The sequence below is a fragment of the Papio anubis genome, chromosome 20 (assembly GCF_008728515.1).
Source record: "Papio anubis isolate 15944 chromosome 20, Panubis1.0, whole genome shotgun sequence".
Classification (NCBI taxonomy): domain Eukaryota; kingdom Metazoa; phylum Chordata; class Mammalia; order Primates; family Cercopithecidae; genus Papio; species Papio anubis.
In genome coordinates this window covers 4,515,340-4,539,362 of record NC_044995.1, presented here as the reverse complement: position 1 = coordinate 4,539,362, position 24,023 = coordinate 4,515,340, and the positions used below count along the sequence as shown (strand labels likewise).

Sequence of the window (24,023 nt, the reverse complement as noted above, 5' to 3'; positions counted from 1 at the left end):
TGAGGCAGGAGAATTGCTTGAACCCGGGCAGCAGAGGTTGCAGTGAGCCGAGATTGCGCCCCTGCACTCTGGCCTGGGTGACAGAGCAAGACTCCATCTCAAAAAAAAAAAAAAAACGAACAAACAGAAAAGAAGAAAGTGTAATAATAGTTATTATCCTTATAATTAATTTTTCCCATAATTTCTCCATGTTACATCCGACATTAAATTAAAACGACATCCAGGACTAAATTATTATTATTATTATTTTCGAGATGGAGTCTTGCTTGGCGCCCAGGTTGGAATGCAGTGGCACAATCTCACTCCCTGCAACCTCCGCCCCACACTCCCCCGGCAGAGTTCAAGTGATCCTCCTTCCTCAGCCTCCCGAGTAGATGGGATTACAGGTACACCCCACCACGCCCAGCTAATTTTTTGTACTTTTAGTAAAGACGGGGTTTCACCATATTGGCCAGGCTGGTCTCAAACTCCTGACCTCAAGTGATCCACCTGCCTTGGCCTCCCAAAGTGCTGGGATTAGAGGCGTGAGCCACCACGACTGGCCAAGATTAAATTAAGTGTCATAGTATACATGAAGGGCCAAACAATAATCCTGTCTCATAATCAGTACAATCAATGACAATGACTGACATGGAGAATGGCCTTGGCTTCCATGCCACCATCAGGGCTGACCTCCTGAACACCTGCTCAGCCGCATGCCCTGCGCAGAGCACTCCATGGGCACCTGATAACACCTACCCCATCAAGTGCCTTGCAAGTTAATCCTCTGATCCAACTCTATTTGTCCAATGAACCCAGTAGAGTAGAGGCCAGCAAACCTTATTCATGATGAGCCAGAGATATTTTTTGCCATTGAGGGCCAGCTAACTACCCAGCTCACTGCCATATGCGAAAAACAGCCATAGACAACATGTAAATAAATGGGCATGGTTGTGTATCAATAAAACTTTATTTGCAAAAACAAGCAGTGGGCTGGATTTGGCCTAGGGGCCACAGTTTTCCAACCCCTGCGGTAGACAAACTGGAAGCAGTGAACAGGCTGTTGGTCTGCACTTATGTATTTAACTATTTAAAGTAAGTATTGAAGATATGGCCAGCCGGGTGCAGTGGCTCACACCTATAATCCCAGCACTTTGGGAGGCCGAGCAGGTAGATCACCTGAGGTCAGGAGTTTGAGACCAGCCTGGCCAACACAGTGAAACCCCCGTTTCTACTAAAAACACAAAAATCAGCCGGACGTGGTGGCGTGCGCCTGTAGTCCCAGCTACTTGGGAGGCCAAGTCAAGAGAATCTCTTCAACCTGGGAGGCGGAGGTTGCAGTGAGCCGAGCAATAAGAGTGAAACTCCGTCTCAAAAAAAAAAAAAAAGATATAGCCTGACACACAGTGAGCATTCCCAAATGATTCACTCTTTTCGTTTGAGAGAAAAGGTTTCAATATGTGGCTAGGCTGGTCTCAAACTTCGAAAGTGCTGAGATTACAGGTGTAAGCCGCCGCGTCCGGCCCAATTACATTTACGGGTTACCTGCAGGTAGTCTATGTCAGTGACTCACATTTCCACCATTGTGCCATAAATGGCAAAGTAGCCTGTCTCTCTGGCTCGTTCCATTAGACTAGAAGCTCCCTGAGGCCAGAGCCGCGTCTGCTTGTACAGTACTGGTCCTCTACCACCCACAGTAGGGTATCTGCATAAACATTCACAATCGCTTTACCTTATATGCAAGTAATGCATGTATAGACACATACACGTTAACAATCGCTTTACCTTACATGTAAGTAATGCATGTATACACACAAACGCAAATAAAACCTCTGAGGCCCGCAGGTCCTCGACACCTCTATCAGCCCCATCGGACTGTGAATTCCAGGGCGGCCAGGCCATCACTGGATCTGCAGGTCCCAATACAAGCCTGACATCCAGCAGGCGCTCAACAAAACAGGTGACCAAACCCATCAGGCCCAGTTTTTGGAGAAGGTTGGGACTCACCTTGAGAGAAGGGATGTCCTCGGCGCGGATGACGAACTCGTCCCGCTCCCGGAAGATGCCCTCTCCGCCACTCTCACCGGCCTCCTCGTCCGTCTCCCCACACACGGCCGCCGTCTCCTGCTTCTTGGCCAGATGCAGGGGCCGGGTGTCCGGCAGCTCAGGGTCTTCGGGGGACGGGGCGGCGGGCTCCTCAGGAGGGGCAGCGGGTGGGGCAGCGGCTGGTGGGGGTGGCGGTGGAGGCGAGGGCATAGCTGGTGGAGGTGGTGGCGGCAGCGGTGGTGGCGGTGGTGAGTTGGGCGTGGGGGCCACCAGCGGGGGCGGCGAGGGCAGGGCTGGCTGTGGCGGCGGAGGGGGTGGTGGAGGCTGAGGCTGAGGAGTCGGGGCAGGAGGTGGAGTGGGTGGGGGTTTCTCCTCCAGCAGTGGGGGCTCTGGGGGAGACAGGGACATCAGGCCTGGATGTTATTCATCATTCCTGGCACCTTTCCTCTTGTCCTTTAAACATCACTTTCTGTACCAAGAACCCCTCTGTCTGTAACTACCACTCAGCTCCCAGTGGCCCTTCTACCCTATCGGAGTCTCTACAGAGACCTACTCTGGCTCCTGTGGCTGTAAAGGAGACCTGTCTCCCATCCCTAATCCTCTTCTCAGTCCTGAAATGTCTCTTTGTGGTCTCAAAGCCCTTGTCTGGCTCTTAACTCCTCCTCCTGAATGACCCTCCCAACTCCTAAGTCATCACCTCCCTAGCTCTACTTCCTCACCTTGTCTTCCTCCAAGGCCTCATCCTCCTCCCTCCAGGCCCATCTTTGTTCTTTCCTTGGCCTGCTCACTAGTGTGCAGACTGCTAACCCCTCCTCTGTCTGCCAGCTCCCTTCTTCAGGCCTTTTAAGAACCTCATAGGAGGCGGGCATGGTGGTTCACGCCTGTAATCCCACTACTTTCAGAAGCCGAGGCAGGCGGATCACTTGAGGTCAGGAGTTCGAGACCAGCCTGGCCAACATGGTAAAACCCTGTCTCTACCAAAAATATAAAAAATGAGCCAGGTGTGGTGGCAGGTGCCTGTAATCTCAGCTACTCGGGAGGCTGAGGCAGGAGAACAGCTTGAACCCGGGAGGCGGAGGTTGCAGTGAGCCAAGATCGTGCCACTGTACTCCAGCCTGGTGGACAGAGTGAGACTCTGTCTTGAAAAACAAAACAAAACAAAACAAAAACGGCTGGGCACAGTGGCTCACGCCTGTAATCCCAACACTTTGGGATGCTGAGGTGGGCAGATCACGAAGTAAGGAGTTCAAGACCAGCTTGGCCAACATAGTGAAACACCATCTCTACTAAAAATACAAAAAATTAGCTGGGCATGGTGGCACGCACCTGTAGTCCCAGCTACTTGGGAGGCTGAGGCAGGAGAATCACTTGAACCTGGAAGGCAGAAGTTGCGGTGAGCCAAGATTGTGCCACTAAACTCCAGCCTGGGTGACAGAGCGAGACTCTGGCTCACAAAAAAAACAAAACAAAACAAAAACCTCACAGGGTCTTTTTGTTTTGTTTGGGGGGTTTTTTGTTTAAAAAGACCCTGTCTTAGGGTCTTGCTCTGTCACCCAGGGTGGAGTATAGTGGCTCAATCATGGTTCACCACAGCCTCAACCTCCTGGGCTCAAGTGATCCTCCTGTCTCAGCCTCCCAAAGTGTGCTAGGATTACAGGTGTTGCCCACTGTGCCCAGCCTGTCATGGTTTTTTTTTTTTTTTTTTTTTTCAACACTCCCCTCTAACTCCCTGAAATCTCACCCGACCCATAAAACTGCTGCTTCTCCGTCCTTGTATCCTTGGCCATGGGCCTTCCAAGCCCTTCAAAGGCTCTCTCAGCCTGGCTGTTCTCTCCTGCAATGACCCTGTCAGCTTTGGCCTCACCCCTTCTTCTCACCTCCCCACTCCCCATTCCCCAACTTTCTACACCCCCCAAAAGCTCTCTCCATTTCCCAAGTCCCCTCTATGCCCTCCTGTAAGCTCCCATCTCTCATCTCCCAATGCCTGTTTCTGCCATTAACACCCCTTAAGCTGTGTCACAGCCAGAGCACAACCTAAACCCTTCCTGTGCCCCTAGTCTTGCCTTCCGCTGCCCACTCCCAAGACCCATGACCCTCCCCAAGTCTTTCTCTGCCCCCAGACATCTTTCTGTACCTTCACACGTGGCTGACTCAGAGCCCTCCTCAGTCCCCACACCTCCCACCATTCAGAACCTGAGTAGCTCCCCTCCTGTAACTCATCACCTGCCCTGTCTCCTTGCATTCTCCAGTATCTGCCTTGGGGCCCCTCCTAGTCCACTTAGCACCTCTGGGTGAATTAGAACAAGATACACACCTTCCTCAAAATGCCTGTGTAATCAGGAAAGTCCCTTCATAAATATGCCAGCTTGTACCATCTACGTGAATGGTGTCTCTTAAACAGTGCGTAACCTGCACAACTGTATCTAGTGACCGTGATAACCTTTAAGCTCCACTCTACTCCCAGACCACGTTCCCAGAGCTCACCAGGAGTGCCATTGCCGTTGGCACTGGGGAGCCCCGGAAGAGGGGGTGGCCCTGGAACTGCAGCTGCGGGGGCCAAGGGCGGCCCATCTGGGGTGGAGGTGTCCTTTGGCCCAGCAAGGGGTGGGTCATCGAGGGCAGAGATGGCCGAGGAGATGCTCTCCTGCAGGTCTCGGTTCTTGGCGACAGAGTCTTCCTCGTCCGAGGAGAAGGAGGGCAGTGTCTCGAGGTTCCGCTTCAGCTCCTCATCCAGTCGCTTGCAGGGTGAAGGGCAGCCCAGCCCCAGCCCTTCACTCTCCGCAGCCTCCAGGGCGCCCCCAAGCCCGAAGGCTCCGGAAGGTGGGGGATGTGGCACAGCGGGGGTGGCAGGGGGCTGGGGCTGCAGGCCTCGGGCTGGCACAGAGGGTGGCACGCTCTTGGGAGGGCTGAGCGGAGGTGTCAGGCCCGCCTGGTAAAGTGGTGGGTGGCGCTTGCCTGACTTGAGGAAGTCCAAGAAGGAGGCCATGAAACCCGACTTCATCTCCGGCTGCTTCTCCTCCACCTCCTTGATCTTGGCCTCGATCTTCTCCCGAGTCAGGCTCGAGTCCAGGCTGTTGTGGTCAGTGCCTGATATGGCATCACCCGATGAGGCTCCCAGACCCTCGCCAGCCTTGGGCACAGACAGCTTGATCTAGACATGGGAGTGGCGGGCCGTTAGGGCCCAGGAGTCTGGGCCCCCAGTCCCATCCCCCCTCAGCCCCCAAAAATCCAAATTTACAGGTGCTCAGCCCGTGAATTTCTAGAATTCAAACCTGCAAACCCCTTGTCTTAGATTCTAAGAGGACAAGACTGGAGTTCCTCGCTCAGAAGACCAGGAACTTGGACTCACTGAGCTCTTCACTTACAGCCCAGTTCAGGTCCCCAGACCTGCTTCCCATGAAACCCAGGAACGTAGGATCCCTGAATGCCCATCATTTGGGATATAGAAGCTAAAAGCAGGCAATCCGGGTGAGGTGGCTCACGCCTATAATCCCAGCACCTCGGGAGGCTGAGGCGGGCGGATCACCTGAGGTCAGGAGTTTCAAACCAGCCTGGCCAATGTAGTAAAACCCCATCTCTACTAAAAATACAAAAAAAAAAAAAAAAATTAGCCGAGTGTGATGGCGGGTGCCTGTAATCCCAGCTACTGAAGAGGTTGAGGCAGGAGAATCTCTTGAACCCAGGAGGTGGAGATTACAGTGAGCCAAGATGATGCCACTGCACTGCAGCCTGGGTGACAGAAAGTCTCTCAAAAAAAAAAAAAAAAAAGGCTAAAAGCATAAGCCCCAACCTCCTACCTCTCCCTAAACCCATAATTTCCTTTATTTCTTGAGACAGGGTCTCACTCCAGGCCACAGTGCAGTGATGCAATCCTAGCTCACTGCAGCCTTGAACTCCAGGGCTCAAGAGATACTCGCACCTCAGCCTCTAAGTAGCTGGGACTATAGGTACACACAGCCACATCTGGCTAATTTTTTTTTTGTATTTTTAGTAGAGACGGGGTTTCACCATGTTAGCCAGGATGGTCTCGATCTCCTGACCTCGTGATCCACCCGCCTCGGCCTCCCAAAGTGCTGGGATTACAGGCTTGAGCCACCGCGCCCGGCCAATTTTTATGTTTTTAATAGAAACCAGGGTCTCACTACGTTGACCAGGCTGGTCTCGAACATCTGGCTTCAAGAGATCCTTCCGCCTCAGTCTCCTGAAGTGCTGGGATTACAAGCATGAACCACCGTGGCCAGCCTAGATTCAGAATTTCAATTCTTAGGTCTGTCAGTGGGACCCTGATTCCTCACCTAACTTCCTCACAGATTTTAGGAATATAAACCTTATTATGCCCCTGCCCCAGAAATGCCAAGGTGCGGCTGTAAACCCTTCCTTCCTTTTAAGACTCAAACATCGGGCACAGCCCCTCCTCCCCTATCCCCTACAAGACCCCATCCCCCTCACCTTAAGTGGCTTCAGGGGCTCCAACCGGGTGCCCCCTGCCTCCTCAGCCTTTCGACCCCGGCCTCGGCCCCGGCCCCGGGGTTTCTTGGCGCCATCGGTGGGCGTGGAAGCCGAGGCGGGCCCCGCAGTGGTGGGGACCTCCAGAGGGCGGATCCGGGGCCTCCCCCGGGGCCGGGGCGGCCCATCACGCTTCGCCTTCGTGGGTTTGCGGCCACGGCGCCGGGGGCCATCTGGTCCCGGGTTGGGCGGGCAGAAGTCGATGTCCCCCAGTGGCGAGAGGGCCGGGCGGGAGCGGCAGCTGGAGACCAGGTCGGGCAGGCGCCGGGGGTTGAGGCGGATGTCGGCGGGCACATCAGCCTTGTCCTCGTCCGCCTCGAATTCGTACTCCTGGGCGTACAGCTTCTTAGGGGTCTGGAAGGGTGGGTCGCGGCGCCGCAGCAGGTGGAAGGAGGATGTCTTGAGCAGCTTCTTTGGCTTGGTAGAGCAGAAGATGGGCGAGGTGAGGCCACCCTTGGGCTCGGAGGCCGGCGCGGGAGGCGGTGGTGGCGGAGGCGGGGGTGGTGGCGCCGCCTGGTGGGGGCCGCTCTGGATCAGGCCCAGTGGCTCGGCGTTGACCGTGGAGGGCAGTTCAGGGGGCTTGTTGGGGTCCAGGCCCAGGCCTGGTGTCTCGGGCCCGGCTCCCGACGCCCGGCCAGGACAGTAGGGCCCATAGGGATCATAGGCAGGGGGGCCCGGGGGTGGCCCAGCGCCCGCCTTGGGGTCCCCCTCGTCCTCGGGTGGCCCGGCCTTGCCGTAGTCATCTGCGGCCCCTCCACCGAACATCTCCTCCATGGTAGGGAAGAAGCTGCGCTCCTCGTCTTGGAGCAAGGAGTCAGGGAAGCAGATGGAGGTGAGCGGCACGAAGCGCGGCGCCTTGGTGCCTTGCGGGCTGGGGCTGCGGTAGGCACCTGCGGGATCCTTGCCCTCCGAGTTTGGCGGGCCTACGCCGGTGTCCCCAGGCGCCGGGGGCAGCGGCTCCAGAGCCCCAAGCAATTCCTGCATGGCGCCTGGCGGCTCCAGGCTCTCCTCAGGTCGCAGGCGGGGACTGGGGGCCGCGGGCTCCAGGCCGTGGCTGCGGAGGTGGGCCTCGAGCTGCAGGGGCATGGGTGGTGGAGGCGGGGGTGGCGGTGGAGGTGGCTGGGGTGCCCCATCGCGGGTGGCTGGCTCAAGGAGGTGGACGCCGACTTTGGAGGCGCTGGGAGAGGGACTGGGGGCATGGCTGAGGACCGAGGGGAGCAGCTGGGGAGGAGGCGGAGGCAGCACCAGTGGGAGGTCAGGGCCCCCGGCCTCCAGAAGGAGGCCATGGGGAGTGGGCTGGGTGGACTGGGCCGTGGGAGGTGGGGGTGGTGGGCTCTTTTGCAAGAAGGCCCCCAGCTCCTTGGCACCTGCCCCGTAGTGGACAACGGAGGTGGCCAGCCCCTCAGGGGTCTCGCCACCCCGCTCTGGCCCTTTCTTCTTCTCCTTCAGCCTCCCCAGGCCCAGCTCCAGTGCCGCAGTGGCACCCTCATCCAGGCTGGCACTGGTGCGGATGACACTCTGCAGGTGGTACCTCTGGGGGTCTTCCTTGGCCAACTCATAGGGTGTACCCGGCGGTCCCCCGGCCCCGCCACTCCCCCCAAGTCCCTTAGAGGCATCTGCTGCCCCGTCCTCGCCCACCAAGCCGTCTGCCCCTGAGGTCCGAGGAGGGCTGGGCGCCTGCAAGAGATGCTGGATGAGGAACTCCTCATCCTCTGTGCGCTCCGCAGGAGGCCCACCTGGGCCCGCCAGCAGCTCCGAGCCATCCCCCTTGCCCTTGTAGCCACCGGCTCCGGCTGCATAGCTGCCAGCTCCCGGAGGTGCCAGGAAAGGGGCTGAGGCCAACACTGAGCTCAGGTATTTGCCAGGGGCTCCTGGAGAACCGACTCCAGGCGGGCGGCCTGTGGCAGGCGGTGACTGGAGCGGACGAATGATGTGAGATGGGCTGGCCTCACCACCACCTCCCAAGGAGCTGGGTCCCCAGCCACCCCCATGGCCTGAGAGCGCTGGGGAATGGCCGGTACTGTAGCTGAGCGAGGGGCTGGCTGTGGGCAGCCCCTGGGAGTGGGCGGCTGGCCCTGGGTATGGCTCGCCCTGCACCCCATACAGCTGCCCCTGCAGCTGGTCCGGGGAGTAGCTCTGACATGTGGCCAGGCCAGGAGGAGGAGGGCCGCTGGGGGGCTGTGGAGGGCCCCCTGAGTAGCTGGGGCCTTTGCTCAAGTCCTGTGCCTGCCCCGCTCCAAACCCTTGCCCATAGGCCTGGGGTCCCAGAAGCCCTTGCGGCTGACCAGGGGAATAAGCCTGGCCCCCTGCCCCTGCAGCCCCAGAGGCCTTCCCAGTGGCATAGGCGGCTGCCGGTCCACCCAGGCTCTGGCATTTGGGGGTAGCGGTCGAACGGGGTGGGGGGGGCCTGGTGGCACCCCCGGCAGCTGCTCCATAACCACCTTTGCCCGTCTTATACCCAGGCGACTGAATGATGGGGCGGTAACCTCCGCCACCACCTCCGGCCCCACCGCCCCCCGCTGCCTCAGGGCCTGTGGCCCGGCCAGATGCCCCCGCCGTGGCTCCGCTGGGACCAGCCTTGCTAGGCTCCCCAGCACCCGGGGAGGGCTCCCCACCACCCAGGGGGCTGCAGGCCAGGTTGGCCCGGTGGCCCATGGAGGGGTAGCTGCCTCCACAGCTCAGATAGTGCTGGAGGGCATGGGCTGGTGGCGGGGGTGGTGGGGGCTGGGCACTGGCTGGCCGCTGGTAGTGCTTGATGACCGTGTCCTGGCGGGGTAGGGCCCGCTCAGGCGGCGGTGGGCCCGGGGCAGCACCCGAGAAGTTATAGAGCTGTGGGGAGGACTGCTCGGCAGCGGCGGCGGCAGCAGAAGAGGAAGCCAGCAGGTTGAACTGAGTTGGGAGGTGGCGAGGTGGTGGTGGTGGGTCTGGGGGGCCAGGGCGGTAAGGGGGGGTCTGGGCTGGACCGAGACCAGCTGGCCCCAAGACACCGCCTCCTGCCAAGCGCTCAAAGCCCAGTGAAGAGGGCACCGTGGGTGCCTGCGAGGGCTTCAGGTGCAGCACGTCATGAGGAGACAGGAGCCCATTAGCTGGAGGGCTGAATGGGGGGTCCTGGAGGCTGAGGGACGAGGGCACTGGGAAGGGGCGGCTGCCGAAGGAAGCCGGGTGTTGGTAAGCCGAGAGGGCAGAGGAGGACGGAAAGGTGCTGGAACCCGGCAGGGCGCCCGAGATGAAGAGCTCCGTGGGGCCTGGCGTGTGCATGGCTGGAGATGAGGAAGACCGCGGGTCAGAGCGGACAGCAAGCCAGCCCCACCCTGGCCCTGCAGGGCCGGCGCTGGGCTTACCGGTTTGCCAGGAAGGACTGCGGAACTGGGAGAGGAGAGAGGAGGCGGAGGGGCCAGGCTGGGGGCCCCGGGATTCCAGGGCTGAGATGAGGTTCATGACGGAGGCGTCGGGCCCTGCTGAGCCCGCGTGGTGGAGGCCAGTGTCGAAGAGTCCAGAAAGACCTGCCCGGGGACAGGGGGTATAGTCAGCCAGGTAGGGATGGGTAGGATAGGGTCAAGAGAGAAAGGGAAGAGGTCAAAAGCAAGTTGGATCAGGAAAAGGAGGGGATGGGAGAGAAAAGGGCAAATTCGAAGACAAGATGGACAGAAGCAAGCTCATGAGACAGGAATGAGGGGAGGGAAGGGGGAAAGGTGAGACAGTAAAGCAAGAGAAGGGGCAATCCAGTCATAAGGACAGGGGCCCAGATAGGAAATGGTAGACAAAAGTGTGGAAAAATCTAGAAACGAAAGAGCCAGGGGCAAAAGAACAGAGTCCTCAGGAAGGCCAGGAGGGAGACCAAATGTGGGTATTTCCAGCAAGGAAGTGGAAAGGATGGTACAATGAAGTCTCAGAAAGACCAGAGAACGAGTCAAAAGGGACTGAGCTCCATGGGAGGGTTCAGAAAAAAAGATGGGGAGGGAAAAAGGGAAGGAGCCAATCAGGAAGGTCAAAGGTCAAACTAGACAGCATCATGTCATTGCCAGTACCCCTAGGAAGGGGGAACCAATCAGAAACCTTGGAGGCAAAGGCAGGGGGTGGAATAAGGCAATGGGGCAAAATAAGATAAAAGAGGGCGGGCCAGATAATTGGGGCCAATCAGGAAGAAAGAGAATCAGGAAGACAGAATTCAGAGTTCCAAGGAGCCAAAAGAATAGGGCAAACCCAGAGGGAAAGAATTGGGGTGGGCTGGAGAGAGGCGGAAAAGCCTGGAAGAGAAGGTGGGATTTGGGGGCTGATGGGACAGGGCCAATTGGAGCGAAAGGGGCGGGGCGAGGCAGGGGCGGACGAATCCGGCGAGAAATGAAGCAAGGACCAGCAGCCTCAAAGGCAACCAATCAGAGGAGACACAGCAAGGGGCGGGCCACGGCACGGGCCACGGCCAATTAGGAGGGGCGGAACTTTCAACAGCCAATCAGCTGCCTCGGGGGGAGGGCCAGCCCAAAGCGGGGCGGGATGGGGGCCGTACCTGCCGGGTGGTGGTTGGTGGCATAGCTTTGCAGTGGGTGGGGGGCCGCGTAGGCCTGGCGGTGTAAGATGTCCGTCTCGGGGTGCGAGGTCCTGGAGCTGCCATAAACCAAGCTGGGGGAAAAGGAGAGAAGTCAGGGGGTTCTCCCAAGCTGCCTTCTGAGAAAGGAGCTCAGGAAACCCCCCAGGGAGTTGGGGGGACCCTTCCAGCTGATTGGGGTAGGGGGTGTTAAGCTAAGGAACCGTAGGCCTTTAAAGGGGAGAAGACAAGGGAATCGGGGTACCCAACTAAAGAGCCACAGAAATGGCCCCCACTCCAGAGCCCGAATAAAGAGAGCCCGGATAGTGTCACGTTTACAAACAGGCATGCTCAGAGACGAAACTAACACACAGAAGAGGGTCCAAGGCACAGGAAGTGTCTTGAGTTGCAAATGAGAGCCTTCCCCCGGTCGACCCCACCAACCCCCCACCCCAGGCCCCGTTCCGGCAACACTGGCCATGGGGCCAACGCCAAAGGTCCACATGGACGACTCCTCTTCCGTAGACACACGGGAACACAGAGGCCCTGAACTTCATGGGGTGGTGCAAAACAAGTTGGGAGCAGGGGGCAGATCGGTTCCCAAGCGGCAACGGTTGGGGGGGGTGGAGAGAAGAGGGAATAAGACCCGGGGAAAGTACCACGTACAAGTGTGGACAAGAACACCGTCCATCCCCGGGGGTTGAGGTTCAAATGCATGGGCCCGTGCAATGCCAGGTATGTGTGCAAATGGGTATCCAACTCACCCGTGGGGAAGAAAAGATATAGACGGAGGAATCCCACACCGAAAATCCTGACACAATTGGGGTTATGCCCTGCTGGGAAACTCAGGTGTGTTGGGGGGGAGGTGCTCGGGGGTAGGTGAAGTGTGAGGAAGCAGCAGGAAAGGGGCAGATTCACAGGTGAACACGCTGCCAGCCACGCACGCAGAGGGCCCACGCTCAGACACACAAACACACACCCGGGAAACATCCGACTCTTCCCATGCAACGGCCCCAGTCCATGGCCAGACTCAGGAGGGCAAACGCTCCACTCCTTGCCATCAACTAGGATTCTCTGCCTTTGGGGGTGGGGGCATTAAAGGGGGCGTGTCCCAGATGCTAGACACCCCCCTTACACACACAGAACCGCAGCTTAGGAAGGGGGCGGGGCCCCATGCCCACTCTGCGCGCGGAATTCTTGGGGGGGCGCCTAGTGGCGCGGCCTCGCACAGTCCCGGAACAATAGGACCTGAGGGGGGTTCGCGCCCCCCAGATCTGCGTTCTAATTCTTCTCTTCTTCCCACCTTTGCAAGAGCAGCGCCTGGGGCGCGGGGGGGAGGGGTCACCAAGCCGGGAATCCAAGGATGGGGGGAAGTCCAGGCCTTGCTTCGCCAGTCCCTCCCACCTTCCCAAGGCCTTCCCGTCCGAAATTGTTTTGCACCCCCATTTTCCCGCTGCAATTCTCCCTTTGCATGCCGGAGCTGGCTTTGGCGGAGTTTGCAATTTGCAAACTGGGGCGGCGGCGTTGTTACAAACCGAGGAAGGCCGCTCCCTTGCAAGCCGGAGGGGAGTTTGCGATGCACGCGTCGCCGGGCGGGCCCGGCCCGGCCCGCCTGGGCTCCCACCCCTTGGCCCCTTTCTCCAGGCCACCCTCAGCTCCTTACCTAGCTTTCGCTGACCTCTCGTAACTCCATCCCGCCCCGGCGCCGAGCGGGTCCCCGAAGCCGGCGCTGGGGTAGTTCCTGTCCATGAATTGGCCGCGGTGGAAATTGGGGGGAGGGGGAGGGAGGGAGGGAGGGAGGGGGCGCGCGCGCTCTCCTCCGCCGCCGCTCCCTCCGCTGCTGCTTTTTTTCCCCCCCTTTTCTCTCTCTCTTTTTTTCTTTGCAGCCGCCGAAGGCCCGGGAAGGCCCCGGGCGGGGGAGGGAGGGGGCAGGGGCGGAGGGGCGGGCAAGGGAGGGGGTGCAGTCGCTGAGCCAAGGAAGGGGGAAGGGGGGTTCCCCCTAGAGGAGGGAAGGGGGGGTGGAGGGACCCCGCTGTCTCCGCCTTTGCCCCGGCGCTTGCGAGAGAAAAAGGGGGGCGCGCGCTCGGGAGGGGGCGTCCCGGGCGGCCCCGGGGTGGGTGCAGGCGCTGGGTGCTCGCTCTCTCGCCGCCGCCGCCGCCGCCTCCTCCTCCTCTGCGCTCACGGTGCAGCCATCTTTGCACAAGGCGGCTGGGGGAGGGGGGAGGGGAAGGGGGGGCGGGCGGCGGGGTGTCTGGCTGCGCTCCGCTTCCTCCCACAATCCCGTGCAAATGCAAAAAAAAAAAAAAAAAAAAGGGAGAGTGAGAGAGACTGAGCGCAAGCAGGGCCTGGGGGTGTAGGGCGCGTTTGCACAGAAAACCAGTTCCGATGCGCCCGGGATCGCGGTTCATTATTATTATTATTATTATTTGCATTATTTCTGCTTTTTTTGGTCTCCTTTCCGAAGGGTTTTTATTTAGGGGAAGAGCTCAACTCCAGCTCCCTGGGTGCAATGCGAGCCTGCCCGCACCGAGCACGCTTGCAAATATGCCCCCCGCCCTTTCCCTGGGTTACGAAGTGCCTCTGTACCGCACAGGGAATGCACGAAGACACGCGTGTGCACAGGCGGGGCTGTGCGTGTGCGTACCCTGTGGCACTGGAGGGGACTGTCAGGTCATATCTGCCCATACACAAGACGGCACAGCCGGGACTGGGCTCCTGGGTCCGAATTTTCCCCGCGCGTCTGCCTACCACGGGGGCGGAACTGACCAGTGCCCTCACGGTCAGGAGAGTGTGGGGGCCCGTGAGGGGCCAGGACACGGGAACACGTTGCCGAGAACATGTGTATATCCATATGCGGCGGAAACGCGTGTGCCAGGGCAGGCCTCGGGCCGGGCGACCCCTACTCCCACCATCCCCGCCCCCCAAAGTCCAGCTTCTGCGTCTACGAGGCCTAGGGGCTTCCGGAATCCGGTGTGAATCAGGGGCACGGTTCGGAGAGCCGGGTCTCGAAAGCAGCTCTTCAGTGAGGCCTCCTGAGGCTGCAAGAGAAGAGGCACACTAGGGAGTCAAAGCTCCTGTTTTTTTCCCCTCAGCCAGGACCACTCCGACCGCCCTTGGCGTCTCAGCCAATCCCGGACCCTCTGGGCACAGGCCCCACCCTCTTATACGCCTCCGCACATACAACGCTGGGCCACGCCCCTAGACCATTGCATGGGGCCCCGCCCCCGCACTCCAAGCCCCGCCCTAGGTAATAAGGCCCAAATTCCAAGTCCCGCCCCTGAGCCCAGGTTCGTCCTCCAACGTGCCCACCCCTCTGCGCCCCGCCCCCGGGCAGAAGCCACGCCCCATACCTGGTGTAGGGGGGTGGAGGTGCGTCGTGTACCCCAGAGGCTGCCAGCGCCTGCTCATAGGTGGGGAGGCCAGGGGGTTGGGGTGGGGGTGGAGGCAGGGGCGTCGGTGGGCCCAGAGGGCTCAAAGGACTCAGAGGGCTGATAAGCCCGGCCCTGGGGACAGCAAAGGTACAGTTAGCAGAGGCAACTTACAGGATACCTAGACTAAGGTGGAAGAGAGGGGATCTAGGAGATGGAGATTCAGGGTGACACTGGGACAGAGCTGGAAGGGAGGTGGACCTCAGAAAAGGAGGGTCACCTTCAGCCTAGCCTTACACACAGAAAAGTGCCTCAAATGACAGTCAGCTACACACAGGCAGACACAGAAATCAGCAACCACAGAGACACACTCTTATTCAGACACACCCATGTGCACCAGATACAGGCAGAGCAATAGAGAAAAAGACAGCCCTGCCGGATGCACGGCACACACCTGTAGTTCTAGATCCTCAGGAGGCTGAGGTGGGAGGATTTCTTGAGCCCAGGAAATTGAGGCTGCAGTGAGCTGTGAACGGGCCACTGCACTCCAGCCTGGGCAACACAGTAAGACTTTGTCTCTTAAAAAAAAAAAAAAAGGGCCAGGCGTGGTGGCTCACACCTGTAATCCCAGCACTTTGGGAGGCAGAGGCAGGCAGATCACCTGAGGTCAGGAGTTCAAGACCAGCCTGACCAACATGGAGAAACCCCGTCTCTACTAAAAATACAAAATTAGCAGGACATGGTGGCGGGCGCCTATAATCCCAGCTACTCGGGAAGCTGAGGGAGGAGAATCACTTGAACCCAGGAGGCAGAGGTTGCAGTGAGCCAAGATCACACTATGCACTCTAGCCTGGGCAACGAGAGTGAAACTCCGTCTCAAAAAAAAAAAAAAAAAAAGCCCTGCAGAGAGGCAGGCCAACACACACCAAACAGACAGAACTCAGCCCATCTGTATAGACAGGAACACAACATAGATGCACTCCTCACCAATTTCCCACACCCACTCAGGTGCTGCACCTGTCACCACTGAAACTGACATAGCACAGACACCCAAACACCACAGGCTGCACCATCGCAGCCTCACCAGATACAATATCCAGAGTGGCAATCCCATGGATATTGGTAATCCCAGTACCACAAAGACAGGCCGGCAGCAAAAGTGGTCAGAGCTCCTACTGTGGGCCAGGTACTGAGGATCTAGACAGACAGAGCAACAGACACCAAAACCAGACACAAGCCAGCTCACAGATTCACTCTCCAAATGACAGTGTCCTCAGGTCTTTCATCAGTGCCCATCTGCCCCCAATCCTTAGCACATCCCTTTAGGTCAACATTTCCTCCCTCCCCTTGCTCTCCACCACCACCGCCTCCTCACTGAATCCCCCTTACTCTTGGGGACAGGGCTGCTGGCCTCGGCGGCGTCGCCAGTGCAGATACCAAAAGGCTCCCAGGCCGGCCAGGACAATGAGAAGGACACCACACGTCAGTCCCACAGCCAGGCCTGCCACATCCACTCGTCCACGCCCTGCAGGGAAGCAGGGAAGGGGAGCCACTGTTTCGGGGACTGCCACCCACCCTAATCAAAATTCCTTCCCACTGAGGGAAGAGAACAGACCCTGAAGCAGGCAGAGCTGGGGTCCCTTCCTAGCCCTGTGACCTCAGGCAATTCACCTCATTCCTTTTTCTGACCCTCCACTGCGGGTTCTGTAAAATGGGAACCATAACCCCTACCCCACTGTGAAAACTTAATGAGATCAGGCTGGATACGTGACTGATTACTGGCTGGATACAGTGGCTCACGCTTGTAATCCCAGCACTAGGGAGGCCAAGGCAGGTAGATCACTTGAGGCCAGGAGCTCAAGACCAGCCTGGCCAATATGGTGAAACCCTGTCTCTACTAAAAATACAACAAATTAGCCAGGCGTGGTGGTATGTGCCTGTAATCCCAGCTACTTGGGAGGCTGACACAGGAGAATCGCTTGAACCCAGGAGGCGGAGGTTTTAGTGAGCTGAGATCGAGCCATTGCTCTCCAGCCGAGGCAACAAGAGCAAGACTTCCTCTCAAAAAATAAAAAAACCACCACCACCACCAAAAAAACAAAACTATGTCCTGGCCAGGTGTGGTGGCTCATGCCTATAATCCCAGAACTTTGGGAGGCTGAGGCATGGAGATCACACAAGGTCAGGAGTTTGAGACCAGCCTGGCCAACATGGTGAAATCCCATCTCTACAAAAAATACAAAATTAGCCAGGCGCAGTGGCTCACACCTGTAATCCCAGCACTTTGGGAGGCCAAGGTGGCTGGATCACCTGAGGTCAGGAGTTCGAGACCAGCCTGACCAACATGGAGAAACCCTGTCTCTACTAAAAATACAAAATTAGCCAGGCGTGGTGGCGCATGCCTGTAATTCCAGCTACTTGGGAGGCTAAGGCAGGAGAATCGCTTGAACCCATGAGGTGGAGGTTGCGGTGAGCCCAGATTGCACCATGGCACTCCAGCCTGGGCAACAAGAGCAAAACTCCGTCTCAAAAAAAAAAAAAAAGAAATTAACCAGGCTTGGTGGTGCTTGCCTGTAGTCCCAGCTACTCAGAAGGATGAGGCAGGAGGATTGCTTGAGCCGGGGAGATTGTGCCACTGCCCTCTAGCCTGGATGACAGAGAGAGACTTTGACCCCCTCAAAAAAAAAAAAAAAAAAAAAAGTCACATGCACTACTTGGGATATGCTTTTAAAATTATTCATGGTAGCCAGGCACAGTGGTTCACACTTGTGATCTCAGAACTTTGGGAGGCTAAGGCAGGAAGATCACTTGAGCCCAGCCTGGGCAACATAGGGAGGCTCTACCAAAAAAAAAAAAAATTTTTTTTGCATGGAGTGCACTGGAGCAATCGCAGCTCACTGCCACTTGACGTCCAGGGCTCAGGTGATCCTCCTACCTCTGCCTCCTGAGTAGCTGGGACCACAGGTGTGCGTCACCATGCCTGGCTAATTTTGTGTTTTGTAATTTTTGTATTTTTTGCCCAGGTTGGTCTCAAATTCCTCAAGCAATCCACCAATCTCTACCTCCCAAAGTTCTGGGATTACAGGCATGAGCCACCACTGAGCCTGGGGAAAAAATGGTTTTTTGTTTTGTTTTGAGACGGAGTTGTGCTGTCACCAGGCTGGAGTGCGGTGGCATGACCCCAGCTCACTGCAACCTCCGCCTCCCAGGTTCAAGCGATTCTCCTGCCTCAGCCTCCCAAGTAGCTGGGACTACAGGAGCCCACCACCACATCCAGCTAATTTTTGTATTTTTAGTAGAGACAGGGTTTCACCATGTTGGCCAGGATGGTCTTGATCTCTTGACCTTGTGATCCGCCCGCCTCGGCCTCCCAAAGTGCTGGGATTACAGGCGTGAGTCACCTTGCCCGGCTGGAAAAAATGTTTTTAATAGCTGGGTGTGGTGCTACAGGTACCTGTAGTCCCAGCTACCTGGGAGGCTGAGGAAGAATGGTCACTTGACCCCAGGAGGTCGAGGCTACAGTGAGCCAGGATCACTCCAGTATACTCCAGCCTGGATGACTGGACCCTGTCTCTAAAAGAAAAAAGAAAATGGCCAGGCTCGGTGGCTCACACCTGTAATCCCAGAACTTTGGAGGCCAAGGCAGGAAGATGACTGGAGCCTAGGAGGTAGAGAGCAGCGTAGACAACACAGTGAGACCCCATATTTACATAAAAAAATTTTTTAATTATCTGGGCATGGTAGTGCATGCCTGTAATCCCAGCTACTCAGGAGGCTTAGGTGGGAGGATCACTTGAGCATAGGAGGTCGAGGCTGCAGTGAGTCGCGATTGTGCCACTGCTCTCCAGCCTGGGCGACAGAGCAACCCTATTTCTTTTTTTTTTTTTTGGAGATGGAGTCTCACTCTGTTGCCCAGGCTGGAGTGATCTCGGCTCACTGCAACCTCCGCTTCCCAGGTTCAAGCGATTCTGGTGCCTTAGGCTCCCAAATAGCTGGGATTACAGGCGTGCGCCACCATGCCCAGCTAATTTTTGTATTTTTAGTAGAGATGGGGTTTCACCATATTGGTCAGGCTGGTTTTAAACTCCTGACCTCATGATCCACCAGCCTCAGCCTCCCAAAATGCTGGGATTACAGGCGTGAGCCATCATGCCCTGCCCGACCCCGTTTCAAAAAAACAAAAAACAAATGGAGGAATTTAGGGACCCCCTTCTCCCCGCCAATGTAACTAAGAATCTAGAATTCATGTTTGACATGTTACTAAGGTGCAGCCCTGTTTGCAATCCAAGGCCTCGAGTCTAAGGACAAGGGAGTATAGGGAGTCGTTGGGCTTGGGGAGGTCTTGCTAGCTCTTGCTGCTGGGGAAACTTCCATGGGCACTAGATAGGTGGGCTTTCCTCCAAAGGTAAACCCCAAACTTTCTTGTTTGTTTTTGAGATGGAGTTTCCCTCTTGTTGCCCAGGTTGGAGTGCAATGGTATGATCTTGGCTCACTGCAACCTCCACCTCCTGGGTTTGAACGATTCTCCGGCCTCAGCCTCCCAACTAGCTGGGATTACAGGTGTGCGCCACCACGCCCAGCTAATTTTTGTGTCTTTAGTAGAGACCAGGGTTCACCATGTTGACCAGGCTGGTCTCAAACTCCTGACCTCAGGTGATCCGCTCGCCTCGGCCTCCCAAAGTGCTTGGATTACAGGCGTGAGCCACCGCACCCTGCTGTATGTTTGTTTTTGAGACATCGCCCAGGCTGGAGTGCAATGGTGCGATCTCTGCTCACTGCAACCTCTGCCTCCCAGCTGCAGTGATTCTTGTGCCTCAGCCTCTTGAGTAGCTGGGATTACAGGCACACATCACCACGCCCGGCTAATTTTTGTATTTTTAGTAGAGATGGGGTTTCACCACGCTGGCCAGGCTGATCTTGAACTGCTGACTTCAGGTGATCTGCTCACCTTGGCCTCCCAAAGTGCTGAGATTACAGGCATGAGCCACCACATCTGACCACAGTAAACCCCCAGGCTTTTGAGCCCCTTTAGCAAAAAGCACAAGTGCAGCTTCAGAAGGCAGGTCGTCCTGATGTGGGCACCTTCAGGTGGATTCAAGGAGCCACTATGCCTCGCTAGGCCTGTAGGGAAATTACCTCCCCTAGCAACCAGGCTCCAGTGTGAGACTCCAGCCCAGACCTAGGGCCTGTTGCTAAGGTGCATCTACCCCTAGCAACCGGGCCACAAGTGGGTGGGGCATCGGGGGCCCGGAGGGTGGTCCTCCAGTGGGCAGAAGGCCTTGGGTCCTGGAGCCTGGCTAGGTGTGGTTGCTAGGGAGAAGGCCTCCTTAGCAACCAGGCAGCTGCTGGGATGGGGCTGTGGGGGAGGGGAAATCAGCCAGGTACTGCTTCAGGCTTCTTCATGTGGTCTGGCCTGGCCAGGCCCTGTTGCTAAGGAGCAGCCCCCCTTAGCAACAAGGCTGGCAACAAGATGGGGCCTCAGAACTCAGAGGAGGGGTTGTTGGGGGCAAAATGGGCAGATGAGGATGGGCAGGCTTCCTCCCTTGGTCACGTTGCTAGAGGGCAGCGTCCCCCGCAATCAGGATGCTGGAGGGGTTGGTGTTTCCATTTACTCTGGACACCAGCGAAGGGTTCAGGTGGGCCTTCCCCTCTCAGCTTAAGGCCTGACAGACCCTACAGCTCTAGCCTTTCCCTCCACTGACACTTCCCTTCCTAGGGACCCAGGACCTGCATCCAATAAGATGTGGTGGGGCCTGGCACCTATAGTCTCAACAGTCTGGGACACTGAAGCAGGAGGATTGCTTGAGGCCAGGCATTCAAGACCAGCCTGGGTGACATGGTGAGACCCCGTCTGTACAAAAACTACAAAAATTATCATGGTAGTATGGGCCTGGAGTCCCAATTACTCAGGAGACTGAGGTGGGAAGATCACTTGAGCCTGGGAGGTTGAGGTTGCAGTGGGCCAAGATTGTACCACAGCCCTCCAGCCTGGGTGACACGGCGAGACCCTGTCTCAAAAACAAATAATTAAAAATAAAATAATCATAAGGTGTGGGGGGCTCCTCAGGCAAGCCGGGGTCTTAAGTGGGGGAACTCCTTTAGCAGCCAGCTTCAGAGAGCACAGAATTGGGGGGCAGACGATTCTTGTACCTAATTTGGGGTGGAGGATGTTGGTTTGGCCTCCCTAGGAAGGGATCCCTTAGCTGCTCAGAACAAGACGGCTTCAGCCCCTCACTCACCTCCTTTGCCATTGTAGATGTAGTTCTCCCAAAAGCGCTCCTTGAGGGGGGAGGAGTAGAAAAGAAGGGGGAAAAGCAGCAATTCAGCTGGTAGGTTCACACCCCCAAACTAGCCCATCCTGACTTCTGAGACACCGGGGAGGAGGGAGCTGAAGGCCAGAACCTCCCCCTGCAGCCTCCCCACAGGTATAGAGAAGAGAGAGGGCCCGAAACTCCAGGGTCTTGAGGACCTCACCGTGAGAGTGTTGTCCTCAAAATACTCCCTGGCCTCTTCCCAGGAACACTTCTCTTCATGACACTCCCGTTCCAGGTTCCCTGGTGTGAACAGCTCCAGGTCCCAGTGGTTGGCTCTTGGAATCCGGGTGTGGCTACTCAGGAAGCTCTGGGCCTCTGGCGGAGCCAGGAACACTTCTGGACCCAAAGACATGAGGGACAGAAAAATGGAGGGTCCCTAGGGCTGAAGTCATAGGGGGATGGAAAGCAGTGGGGTCCCGGAGGAAGGAGCAGGAGCTGGGAATTCAGACTCTTGGGTCTGAAGGAGGAAGGGGCTGGGTCCTGGAAGAGGAGGGACTAGAGACATTCCTGAGCCAGGGGGAGGCCAATGCCAAGTATCTGGACGCCATTTCCCCCAAACACTCACCTTGGTCTGTCTCCCCACTGGGTGAAGTGTCCAGGCAGGTGGTTAATGCCATGTATAGCAGCAGCAGAGAGGGGTGGCCCCTCATATTTTCCAGACACCTAGAACCAGATGTGTTACAGCTGACAAGGGCCTCAGTCCCTGGGTAATAAGGCAGTGCTCTATCGACTGACCTCTGTGGTCCACGAATGATAATAATAGCACACGCTTACACAGCCTGTATTCTCTGCCAGATATTGTTTTTTTGTTTTTTTTTTGTTTTTTTTGTTTTTGAGATGGAGTCTCGCGCCGTCGCCCAGGCTGGAGTGCAGTGGCACGATCTCGGCTCACTGCAAGCTCCGCCTCCCGGGTTCATGCCATTCTCCTGCCTCAGCCTCCAGAGTAGCTGGGACTACAGGCACCTGCCACCACACCCGGCTAATTTTTTTTGTATTTTTAGTAGAGACGGGGTTTCACTGTGTTCTCCAGGATGGTCTCAATCTCCTGATCTCGTGATCCACCCGCCTCGGCCTTCCCAAGTGAATTTTCATATTTTTCGTAGAGATGAGGTTTCACCATGTTAGCCAGGCCAGTCTTGAACTCCTGACCTCAAGTGATCCGCCCACCTCAGCCTCCCAAAGTTCTGGGATTACAGGCATGAGCCACTATGCTCCGCCTCAACTCATTTGACTTTTCACAGGAGTCATACAAAAATTAGCCGGGTGCGGTGCTGGGCGCCTGTAATCCCAACTACTTGGGAGGCTGAGGCAGAAGAATCGCTTGAACCTGGGAGGCGGAGGTTGCAGTGAGCAGAGATCGTGCCACTGCACTCCAGCCTGGGTGACTGAGTGAGATTCCATGACAAAACAAAACTTTGCACAGGAGTCCTTTTTTTTTTTTTTTTTTTTTTTTTAAGACAGTCTCGCTCTGTCACCCAGGCTGGAGTGCAGTGGCGCTATCTCAGCTCACTGTGACCTCTGCCTCCCGGGTTCAAGCGATTCTCCTGCCTTAGCCTCCTGGGTAGTTGAGATTACAGGCACGCGTCACCACGCCCAGCTAATTTTTTTTTTTTTTTTTTTGAGACAGAGTCTCACTCTGTCGCCCAGTCTGGAGTGCAGTGGCAGGATCTCAGCTCACTGCAAACTCCACCTCCCAGGTTCACACCATTCTCCTGCCTCAGCCTCCCGAGTAGCTGGGACTACAGGCACCCGCCACCATGCCCGGCTGATTTTTTGTATTTTTAGCAGAGATGGGGTTTCACCGTGTTAGCCAGGATGGTCTTGATCTCCTGACCTCGTGATCTGCCCGCCTCAGCCTCCCAAAGTGCTGGGATTATAGGCGTGAGCCACCGCGCCCGGCCCATGCCCGGCTAATTTTTACATTTTTAGTACAGACAGGGTTTCACCATGTTGGCCAGTCTGGTCTCAAACTCCTGACCTCAAGTGATCCACCTGCCTCCCAAAGTCCTGGGATTACAGGTGTGAGCCACTGCGCCCGACCAGGAGTCCTATTATTGTCCCCAATATAGAGAACAGGAAACTGAGGCACAGAGAGGTAAAATAGCTTGCCAAAGGTCACACAGTGTGCAAGTGTGAGAGCCAGGATTTCAGTGAAGGCAGTGTCCGCCAGAGAAGAGAGCAGAGAGCAGGCAGCTTATCTTTTTTCCCCATTGTGTCTACAGCACCTGACACAGATGCTCATAAACATGTACACTGGTGATCCGGAGTCTTCCCTTCCTGGTAATTTCCACTTGTGCCTCTCTCTGTGCTCACTGTCACATCCACCCACAGACAACAAAGATTACGAGAGAGACAGAGGCAGGTGATTAGTTGTATTATCGGGTCTAGGGACCTAGGGGGCAGGGGCCTTGGACTCCTGGGCCTAGGAGCCCCAAACTTCTGGGTCTTGGAGGGGCGGGGAGCCAGGATGCCTGGGTCCCCAAGCCGGCTCTTCCTCCAGGGACATTCACTTACCTGCCCAGAAATGTGAGCACTGCCCCTTCCTCTTTAATGGAGACCTCCTTAGCCAGCTGTGAAGGGGGACAGGGAAGAGGGGAGGGGATAAGGAGGAGGGGTGCCCCACTCCCGGTAACCAAGCCTGATCCCGGTTTCTGGCAGGGGGGCGGAACTTGCCATTACCTGCCCTGGGCGGGACTCAGGTAAGGGACAAAGTATTTAAAGGGACCTTGGGATAAAGGACTTAAAGTCCGGAGATCCATGGGGAAGCCAAGGTGTCGAATACCATGGGGCACTTGGGGGATTGGATTCGACCCTCCTCCTCCCTCTCGCCCCCTACCCGCTCTGGCTCTCCCCTGGAAGTTCGCCTGGCCGAGCTAGAAAAATTAATGTCTGGGTCCCTAGATACCTAGAAACTAGCGGGGACGATATGCCTTAGTCCCTGGGACAGCTGGGCAGTGCCGCAGTAAATCCCTGTTTCCTGAGGGCGACTTGAACGGCTTTGACTTTCAATTTCCCAATGGCTCTGTCTGTAAAATGGGAGCGCAGCTGTCTCTTCTCAATTGAGTTTTAAGATGCAGCAAGAAGAGTGGATGATATATTTGGGGAAGTGGGCTTCCCGATCTCTAGGGGAAGTGATTAGTCCTTAAATTTGGGCTTGGAGGGACTCAAAGCCTGGGAATCAAGCAGGAAAAAACGATCTCCCTGGGAAATGCCTAGTACATGGTAAGCGTTCCGCATATTCCCACCAAGTTCAATATCCGGAACCTTCTATTTGCCACTCACGTT

The 24,023-nt window shown here is 56.8% G+C and overlaps 2 protein-coding genes across 3 annotated transcripts in view; both read right to left on the bottom strand.

Annotated features, from left to right (window-relative positions):
- PRR12 (proline rich 12) overlaps positions 1–13,260 on the bottom strand; it is a 35,933-nt gene extending 22,673 nt beyond the window's left edge. The window contains 6 exon segments of the mRNA XM_003915908.5: positions 1,987–2,414; positions 4,510–5,176; positions 6,475–9,791; positions 9,873–10,034; positions 11,039–11,151; positions 12,720–13,260. Coding sequence (XP_003915957.3) covers positions 1,987–2,414; positions 4,510–5,176; positions 6,475–9,791; positions 9,873–10,034; positions 11,039–11,151; positions 12,720–12,805 — 4,773 coding nt within the window. The 5' untranslated portion in view covers positions 12,806–13,260.
- A 193-nt stretch (positions 13,261–13,453) lies between these two features.
- Positions 13,454–23,969, bottom strand: PRRG2 (proline rich and Gla domain 2). Of its 2 annotated transcripts, XM_009194985.4 has the most exons (8): positions 23,253–23,969; positions 22,964–23,041; positions 21,304–21,401; positions 20,899–21,074; positions 20,664–20,703; positions 15,814–15,949; positions 14,407–14,559; positions 13,454–14,094 (listed from the first exon to the last, which is right to left on the bottom strand). In XM_009194985.4, the coding sequence occupies exons 2-8, from the start codon at positions 22,984–22,986 to the stop codon at positions 14,076–14,078; spliced, it is 645 nt and encodes a 214-aa protein (XP_009193249.1). In that variant the 5' UTR covers positions 22,987–23,041; positions 23,253–23,969; the 3' UTR covers positions 13,454–14,075. The 2 variants fall into 2 exon arrangements, with proteins under 2 accessions (XP_009193249.1, XP_003915956.1); XM_003915907.5 differs by lacking the exon at positions 22,964–23,041 and having other exon boundaries at positions 23,253–23,967.
- Between the last annotated feature and the right edge of the window lie 54 nt (positions 23,970–24,023).